The 9530-nt window shown below is 42.9% G+C and overlaps 1 protein-coding gene across 1 annotated transcript; it reads left to right on the top strand.

Moving 5' to 3' along the window:
• Positions 1 to 313: 313 nt before the first annotated feature.
• On the top strand, positions 314 to 8658 carry Ramac (RNA guanine-7 methyltransferase activating subunit). Its single transcript, XM_028873800.2, has 3 exons — positions 314 to 436; positions 7380 to 7576; positions 8277 to 8658. Exons 2-3 carry the CDS (start codon positions 7407 to 7409, stop codon positions 8461 to 8463), a joined length of 357 nt encoding a protein of 118 aa, XP_028729633.1. The 5' UTR covers positions 314 to 436; positions 7380 to 7406; the 3' UTR covers positions 8464 to 8658.
• The last annotated feature ends 872 nt before the right edge of the window (positions 8659 to 9530 follow it).

Genomic DNA, 9530 nt, shown 5'->3' with positions numbered 1-9530 from the left:
GGTCTGCTCCTCACCCCGCCGCCCCGGCCCCGCTTCCGGTCCTGTTCGCGGACTTTCAGTCCCAGTGCGCCGACGACTGCCAGTCCAGGGGACTTTACTAGATGGCGATGTCTTTCACCCTTCGGTAAGACAGGCATGCAGTCAGGGCAGCAAAGAGACAGCACCGCCCACCTTCGCCAAGCGGTTCGAACCTGGGCAGCTTCCATCCGGCCGCGCCGCAGTTCGAACACGAGGGGCGTGGCAGGAACGGGGCGGGGAAAGTCGATGAACTCTATGGATGTCGCGAGATTTGTAGGCGGCTTTTTTTTTTTTTTTTTGCGCTCCGGAAGCGGAAGTGGAGTAGTGAGGGATTCCTGCGCGTTTGGTTACTTTGGAGAGCTGTTTTGGGTGCTGCTGTGTGGTCATCCCAAGTCCCTCCAGGGCGGCCGGCGGAAGGGTGAGCACAGCCCTGGGCGGATGCGTCTTCCGGCCGGGGCGGCGGAGGGAACGGGGAGGCTGCAGCCGGAGCGCCCCGCGGTCTGGAGGCGGGGGAGCCCCGAAGTCGCTCCTCCTCCGATCCGAGCCTCTTTCCCCTCGGGTCTGCTCTTTAAGGGGCTTCTGGAAGGAGCCGCTGTGTCGAAGCCGCTGTGAGGCACGCGTCCGGTGGGCCGAGGTCTGCTCTCCGGGCTCGCCTTTGGGGAGCCCCCGACGCCCTTTCTGTTAGCCTTGACCAGGGTGCCTCAGCCAGAGCTCTGGGGTTTTACTTGTGGAGAAGAAAATAGTGGGGCTCAAGGGCAGTGGGGGATGTAGCCTTTCATTCAGCGGCAGCTACAACAACCGATGCTTGAACCAGCGTGTTGGTTTTGAAGACCCGGACGAGGAGGCTCGTGACCTCTTGTATGTAGCTCTTCAGTGGAAAAGCGAGTTTCCTCTTTGGATTGTTAGGGCTGAGATTCTAAAGAGTCCTTTGAATCCAGTGCCCTCAAACCGAGTTGTGCATGTACTCACCCCCTCTGCCCACATCTTTTTTAAGAGAGGGAGGGGAGGAGAGAGAGGAGTTGATGCTCACAGAGATCAGAAGGGGGCGTCGGATCCCCTGGAGCTAGAATTACAGGTAGTTATGAGCTGCCCAGCGTGGGTACTGGGATCTGATCTGTGGTCCTTTGGAAGAATAGTGGGTGCTCTTGATTACAGAGCTAGCTCTCCACCCCTTCTCCCATCGTTTGAGGTTCCTTTAAAACCCCTGAAGCCATATTATCTATATTTTTCGAAATTACTGCATTTTTCCTTTTCCTCCTCCTAAGCCCTCCCATGAGTATCCTGCTTGCTTGCTTTCAAATTCATGGCTTCTTTAGTTGATATATATATATATATATATATATATATATATATATAAAATCTTGCTCAGTTTGTATAATGTTACTTATATGTATATGTTTTCAGGGCTGATCCTATATGGTATTGAATAACCGGTTTGTGTGCTCTGCTCTTGGGAATACTATTTCTCTTGCTTTTAGCATTCCTTAGTTGCTTGTAGTTCCTTGTTGAGACCTCTTGAGTTTTCCCCTTCCATGATAGCTTGTTTATTGGTGTTGTCCTTGTATTTAATCAACCTAAATATTAAACAGTATAGTTGCCTCAAATTCTTGGGTTAAGTAAAGCTTGCATTAAGGTCTTGTTTAAATTCCACTCTCATGAGTAAATAAACAAGATACTTGTTGATTGTGGTAGGTAGGGTATGGGGAAAATGTAGTGCATTTTCCTTGCCTTATGAATTTACTGTCTGTCTTAATTAGGAATGGGATGTCTTTCTGTCTCTGTAGTGGCTTCTGTGATTAGTATGGAAACACGAACACTTTTAATTAGTTGGGAGTTTTTTTGTTGACTTTTCCCCCTTGCCCTGGAACTCACTCTATAGACCAGGCTGGCCTCGAACTCAGAGATCCACCAGACTGCCTCCCAAGTACTGGGATGCATGTACCACTACACCTGGCCTAGTTGGATTTATTTTAAACTCATTTGGTTTTTGGTATTTGACATTAGTTTGCCAATACTAGCTGGGCACATGGAGGTATAATTAATAACACATAATCTCAGTAGTAGCTGGAAAGGTAGAATATCCTGATATTATTTCTTGTATTTTAATAACAATTCAAGTTTAATTTTGTTGGAATAAGGGTAGTATTATGTTATGAATGCTTGCATGTTTGGAGGGGAAAAAAAGCAAAGAAGATGCTTGTGGTGATATTGTGTTCCCCAAAATATTGTGTACCTTAATAAACTTATCTGGGGTCAGAGAACAGAAAAGTCACTAGTTAGGCAGCGATAGCACACACCTTTAATCCTAGCATTCCAGAGGCAGAAATCCATTTGGATCTCTGTGAGTTCAAGGCCACATTGGAAAAAGCCAAGCATGGTGACACACTCCTTTAATCCCAGAAAGCCAGCCTTTAATCCCAGAGAGTGGTGGTAGAAAGCAGAAAGATATATAAGGCATGAGGACCAGAAACTAGAAGCATGTGGCTGGTTAAGCTTCAGGCTTTCGAGCAGCAGTTCAGCTGAGATTCATTCTGGATGAGGACACAGAAGCTTCCAATCTGAGGAAACAGGACCAGCTGAGAAGTTGGCCAGGTGAGGTTAGCTGTGGCTTGTTCTGTCTCTCTGATCTACCAGCATTGACCCCAATAACCGGCCTCGGGTTTGATTTTATTAATAAGAACTTTTAAGATTCCTGCTACAGATGCTATCTTCCAGTTAAACAACTTACGAAAAGCTTTAGTAGAAGTTTAATTAGTACAGGAAAAAAAAAATTGAGGATACCAGGGGAAAGATTTGGTTTTAAGCTTTTAGCATGATGTTAAGTATGCCTCAAATCATAAAATAGGTTTGGTTCCTTTTTCTTTGCCAAAGTTGGTCTTGTACATCTAGGCTCAGTTGATCCTCCTGCCTCAGCCTCAGGAGTGCTAGGTCTACCAAGAAGTTTTGGTTTAGAAGTTTTGAGGCAATCAATAAAAGCAATCAGTTTGGATTAGGAAAGCTATGAGATAGAGAAGCTGAACAGTACTTGATCAAGGAGGACTGGGAAGTGGGGACTACTTATAGAATTCTGCAGTTTCAAGGTCTTGCTGAAGACTATTCTGTTAGTTATAACCTTTTTCCTTTTTATTAAATTAGAAAAGGGGAAATATAGTGATATTTTATTTGTACTGAAATGTGATTTGTATGCTAATAAATAAAGTTACCTGGGGGTCAGAGCTATTAGCAAGCCATAGCAAAAGCTGGGCGGTTGGGGTGCATGCCTTTAATCCCAGCACTTGTAGACAGAGCTAGGTAAATCTCTGTGTGTTCAAGGATACAGTCAGCATTGGAGACACACACCTTTAATCTCAATACCAACCATAGAAGACCTGGAGGTCTGTACAGACAGGCAGTGACTAGGAGGTCATGTGGTTGGGTTTACAAGCAATGAGAAGGCAGAACAGAAACTATAAAAAAAAAGACACAGGAAGTAGGTCTCTTTCGGAGAAGTAGGACCACCGAGACAGTAAAGGGTAAGGTTTTTAGCTCTTAGCTGTTGCTCTGACCTTTTGGCTTTCATCTCTGTATTAGCTCTGTGTTTCTTATTTAATAAGATGGTTACTTCTACACTATTCCTTGAGGATTAGACCTGCAAGTTAAGTCAAATCTTTCCCTGTAGACAGAGGGTTGAAGAAATATTTTTTTAAGTATCCATAACTCAGGTGTTAAGAGAGTCATGTTTTTAATTTTTATACTACATTTCTGTGTGGGTCTGTATGTCATGGCACACATGTGGAAATCAGAGGACCACTTGTGGGAGTCTGTTTTCTGCTTCTACCATATGGGACTTGGGGATTGAACTCGGGTCCTTAGACTTGGCCCCAAGCCCCTTTACCAACTGAACCATTTTGCCAGCCCAGATTATACTGTTTATATCCATTAGACAGTATCTTACTTACTAGTGTCAGGTTTTTTTTTTTCTTCATTTCTCACAGGATCTGGAAAATGAGTAAATTGCATAAGATCATAAAATAGTTACCCAAACTTTAATAACTGTGCACCTAAATGCCTGTTTTTATATATGTTGCTTGGGTTGGCTTAAAACTCCTGGGTTCAAACAATTCTGCCTCAGTATCTGAATTGCTGAGGCTACAGGTATACATCACTACCTAGCTTCCCCCTTTCCCCCCTCTGTGTGTGGGTGGTGGTGGTGGTGGTGGTGGTGGGCGGGTTGCTGGGGTTTTTGTTGTTTTGTTTCATCTTTTTTTAAAAGACAAGTCCTTGATTTTTCTTTTTTTAATTTTTGTTCATTTTACATACCAATCAAAGATCCTCCTCTTCCCTCAATCAAAGAATCTCCTTTTCCCTCCTCCCAGCCGTCCAGCCTCTCCCTCCCAACCTACCCCCCATTCCCTCCTACAAGAAGGAGGGAGGTACATGGGGAGGTACATTTAGTAGAGGCAGATCCAAGCCCCTCCCCCTGCCTCAAGGCTGTGCAAGGTATCTCACCATAGGTAGTGGGCTCCAAAAAGCTTGCTCATGCACCAGGGATGGACCTGATCCTACTGCTAAGGGGCTCCTTAAGCAGATCAAGCTACACAACTGTCTTCTTATGCAGAGGGCCTAGTCCAGTCCCATGCAGGCTCCACAGCTGTTGATCTAAATTTCATGAGTTCCCACTAGTTTCGTTTGGTTTGTCTCTGTAGATTTCTCCATCATGATCTTGATGCCCCTTGCTCATAGATGCCTCTCTTCTCTCTCTTTGGACTTCCGGAGCTGAGCCTGGTGTTTGGCTGTGGATCTCTGTATCTGCTTCCATCAGTTACTGGAGAAAGGCTCTATGATGGCAGTTAGGGTACTCACTGATCTGATTACTGGAGTAGGCTAGTTCAGGCACCCTCTCCATTATTGCTAGTAGTCTAAGCTGGGGTCATCCTTGAGGATTCTTGGGAACTTTCCTAGCACCTGGTTTCTCCCTATCCCCATGATGTCTCCCTCTATCAAGGTATCTCTTTCATTGCTCTTCCATTCTATCTCTGTTCCAGCTCAATCATCCCATTCCCTTATGTTCTCATCGCTCATCCCCTACCCTCCATTGCCCACCCCTCATCCCTAGTTTACTCATGGAGATCTCATCTATTTTCCCTTCCCATTGAGATCCATGCGTCCCTCTTTGGGTCTTCCTTGTTAGCTAGCTTCTCTGGAGCTGTGGGTTGTAGTCTGGTTATCCTTTGCTTTACATCTGTTATCCACTTATGAGTACATACCATGTTTGTCCTTCTGAATCTGGGTTACCTCACTCAGGATATTTTCTAGTTCCATCCATTTGCCTGTAGATTTCCTGATATCATTGTTTTTACTGTACTCCATTGTATATATATGCCACATTTTCTTAATCCATTCTTTGGTTGAGGGGTATCTAGGTTGTTTCCAGGTTCTGGCTATTACGAATAATGCTTTTATGAACATAGTTGAGCATGTGTCCTTGTGGTATGCAAATCAAAATGACGCTGAGATACCATCTTATACCTGTCAGAATGGGTAAGATTAAAAACACTGAAGACAGCTTATGTTGGAGAGGAGGATATGAAGCAAGGGGAACACTCCTCCACTATTGGTGGGAATGCAAACTTATATAGCCACTTTGGAAATCAGTATGGCGGTTTCTCAAAAACTGGGAATCAATCTTCCTCAAGACCCAGCTATACCACTCTTGGGCATATACCCAAGGAATGCTCAAGTCCTTGGTTTTCCAAGACAGGGTTTTTCTGAGTATCCCTGACTGTCTTGTAGACCAGACTGGCCTTGAACTCAAAGATCCTACTGCTTCTGCTTCCCCAGTGTTGGGATTAAAGGCATGGGCCACCACCACCTGGTTCATCGCTCACTTTAAATTCAGGGTATCCTTACCCACCTTTCTCATAGTTTTGGTGGCATTATAATGTGTCTAATCATTTGGTAGGAAGCCTGAGATTCATCCCTTATTACTCCTCCCATATCTAATTAGTGACTGTTTCTTCCTGGAGTTCTTTTAAAATTGTTTTCTCAGCCCTTACCTCACATTAACTTTTCAGCATGTTATCTACATTATTATAGCAATCTGCTTTAGTTTGGTTTCATTAGTCCCTACCCAATTGGACCTTGTTTTTATTTTTGTTGAGATGGGATTCTACTATATAGCCCTTGCTGGCTTGGAATTAACTGTAGACCAGGTTGGCCTGCAGTTCCTCCTGCCTCTGCTTCCTGTTACAGGTGTGTATCACCACACATAAAGGTAGATTAGATCTTTAGACTTCCCCTCTTAAGTCACCCGTACTTCCCATTGCCTCCCAGAAAGAAGATACAAAAGTATTTGTGTTGGATTCAACATTTCCCACAATTTGTCCCTTGTTTACCTCTCTAGTTTTATTTCTTGATGTCTTCTGCCCTCTGTGTTTACCTCATATCCATCTTCATTATACTTTTTATTGTGTGTATGTGTGGGGTGCATGTGGAAGCCAGATGTCTACTCCAGGCTCATTCTTCAGAAACTGTCTACCTTGATTTTTGAACTAGGTCTTTCACTGGAGCCTGGGGCTTGCCGATTAGCTAGGCTGGCTGGCCAGCCAACTCCAGGGATCTGCCTGTCCCCACTTCTCCAGCACTGTGATTGTAAGTCTGTTCCACTAGGCCTGGTTTTTGATGTAGGTGCTGGAGAGCAGACTTAGGTCCACATTCTTGCAGGACAAGCATGTTACAAATTGAGATATCCTCCCCAGCCACCATATCTGCCTCTTCTAGACTGGGGACTCTGGGGATATGGCCCATGATATATTGTTCATCTTAGTATTGCAGGCTCCAGTAGCACAATGTAGTCAAGAACTGTTACATTCTTAAGTTTAAAAATACATAGGGACTTTTGTTAATACTCTGTCTGGAATCGTTCACTGTAGCTAGAGTTTTCCTGCCTTGCCCATAGTCAGGACAGATCTCTGTCACCTGCCAGTCCCACAGCCACTCAAACCCAACCAAGTAAACACAGAGACTTATATTGCTTACAAACTGTATGGCCGTGGCAGGCTTCTAGCTAACTGTTCTTATAGCTTAAATTAACCCATTTCTATTAATCTCTACCTTGCCACATGACTCGTGGCTTACCGGCATCTTCACATGCTGCTTGTCATGGCGGCGGGCTGGCAGTGTCTCCCCCACTCAGCCTTCCACTTCCCAGAATTCTCCTCCACTTCCCAGAATTCTCCTCTCTCCTTGTCCCATCTATACTTCCTGCCTGGCCACTGGCCAGTCAGTGTTTTATTTATACAGAACGATATCCACAGCAGTTCACTTCTTGGTTTTTCATAAGCTGATAAATTAGTATTAATTTTTAAAAAAAATTCTTACAGATTCTAAAAACTGTACAGAATTTCAAGATGAGTGATACTTCTGAAGTGATTCCAGATTTTGAAGAGATGTTTGCAAACAGATTCACACAAGATGACAAAGAGTACCAAGAGTACTTGAAACGTCCTCCTGAATCACCCCCAATTGTTGAGGAATGGAATAGCAGAGCCGGTGGGAACCAAAGAAATCGAGGCAACTGGTACGTGTTATTTCCAGAAGATAATACAGAGGGTTATCCGGGGGAAAGATAGCTTTAATATGCTTGCCCCTAAAGCCAGGGCCAACCTGTGTTTTCAGTATGGTTCCCCCACAGCCCTGGGACAGTGCCTGGAACATAATAAGCACTGTAAATACTTGCTTTTATGAGTCTTGTTTAAGACAGGCATAGTGATGCAAGCCATACTTTCAGTACTTAGGAGGCTGAGGCTGTAGGTTCATAAGGTCTAGGCTAGCCTGGGCTATCCAATGAGACCCTGTCTCAAACTAATATTTTCTTTACAGATATACTTAATAAAACTTGAGTTTTGTACTTGATTTTTTAAAGAAGGTATTGTTTTTGATTACCTTAGAAATTTTATAAAATGAAATGGAAAATTAAATGTAATAATTCAAAACTATGAAGAAGTCAGACTGTTTTGTGCATTTTGGTAGGTGTCAGGTGATCGCAACTGGACTTGTTACCTGCCTCTGTCCAGTAAAAGGCATCCAGTGTGATGCTGGAAGGACTTCAATCTTGGGAGAGTATGGCTAGAGCTGTGACGTCCAGAGAGAACTAGGTTTTCCACTCTCAAGTACTGTGTGTTACATTGAGCACCCAAATTCCCTGGGATTGGTTTCCTGGATTTTTTTTTTTTTTTTTTTTTTATAGAGAAGTTAATATTTCTGTTTTCTTTTGGTAGGCTGCAAGATAACAGACAGTTTAGAGGTAGGGATAACAGACGAGGATGGCCAAGTGACAATCGATCAAATCAGTGGCATGGACGGTCATGGGGAAACAATTACCCACAGCAGAGACAAGAGCCTTACTATCAACAGCAATACGGACAATATGGTCACAACCAGCGGCCTCCATACGGTTACTACTGACAAATGTTACGGCTTTTAACAAAAGACCGTTCATTTTGATAATGTGTTAAACGTTTGGCTGTCTTCTTTTGGTCATAGTTTTTCGTTCTATTTTACAGAATGGGTTGTTAATTGTTTAGAACTTGAATAAAATTGATCTTGCTAGAAATGTGATGATTGGTGGTAATAAAGTGGATTATATATGATTTAATAATGTTTTGAGTTTGGTCTGTTTTCCTTATTTGGCTCCTAAGAGTTCTGTCTTTAACACTGAAATAAAAACGTTTAAATAGGAAATGCTGGCTTTTCCTTTATAGAAGGGTAACGTGCTCAGATGTATTTACGTAGGACATTTCAGAGTGAGGACAGTCAGTGTGTGAAAACCCCTGTGATTATTATGGTGTATTGTACACAACAGCAGCAGTTGAAAGGTAAACAATTATATTTCTTCGAGTTTGTCATGTGATTATGGTATTTTGTGGTTTGTAAGTGTGAGTCAGCTCCAGAACCAGTTAGTCTGTGTGGAAGGGCTCATTTTCTGTGCGGCCGGCCTCCTGAAGTGGTGAGATTGGCCGGCCTCCTGAAGTGGTGGGGTTGTAGCACTCGACAGTTTTTTGCAAACTTACAACAGGGAAGAAATGGATGTGCTCTATAAACACTCAATATACTCATGTAAATATTGCTGCATTTTGGCTATTTTGTTACTTAACCTGTGTTGATTTTACAGGGTTATTTTCATTTTCAAATGATTACCATTGATGATGATTCTTACAATACAGTGAGGCTGTCACTTCTTTCAGAACAATCATTCTTGAAATATTTTTATTATTACAATAGATTTATTCAAGTAAAAATTTTAAAGATATTCAGTATATGTGTACAAAGGGAAAGAATGAATAAATGCATAAAATGTATGCAACTTTACTCTTATGTTTTGACAGCCAATATATGTACATGGTAATGACTTACTTGGTTTTTTATTACACTGTCCTTTATATATATATATATATATATATATATATTGAATAAGTCAACTTTCTAAGGTTGCCTTTTCTCTTAGCCCCTTGAGATGGGTTTCCAGGTTCTCT

This window comes from Peromyscus leucopus, chromosome 1, assembly GCF_004664715.2.
Source record: "Peromyscus leucopus breed LL Stock chromosome 1, UCI_PerLeu_2.1, whole genome shotgun sequence".
NCBI classification, from domain to species: Eukaryota; Metazoa; Chordata; class Mammalia; order Rodentia; family Cricetidae; genus Peromyscus; species Peromyscus leucopus.
The sequence above is the reverse complement of the archived record's forward strand: the minus strand, read 5'-3'. Positions and strand labels throughout refer to the sequence as shown.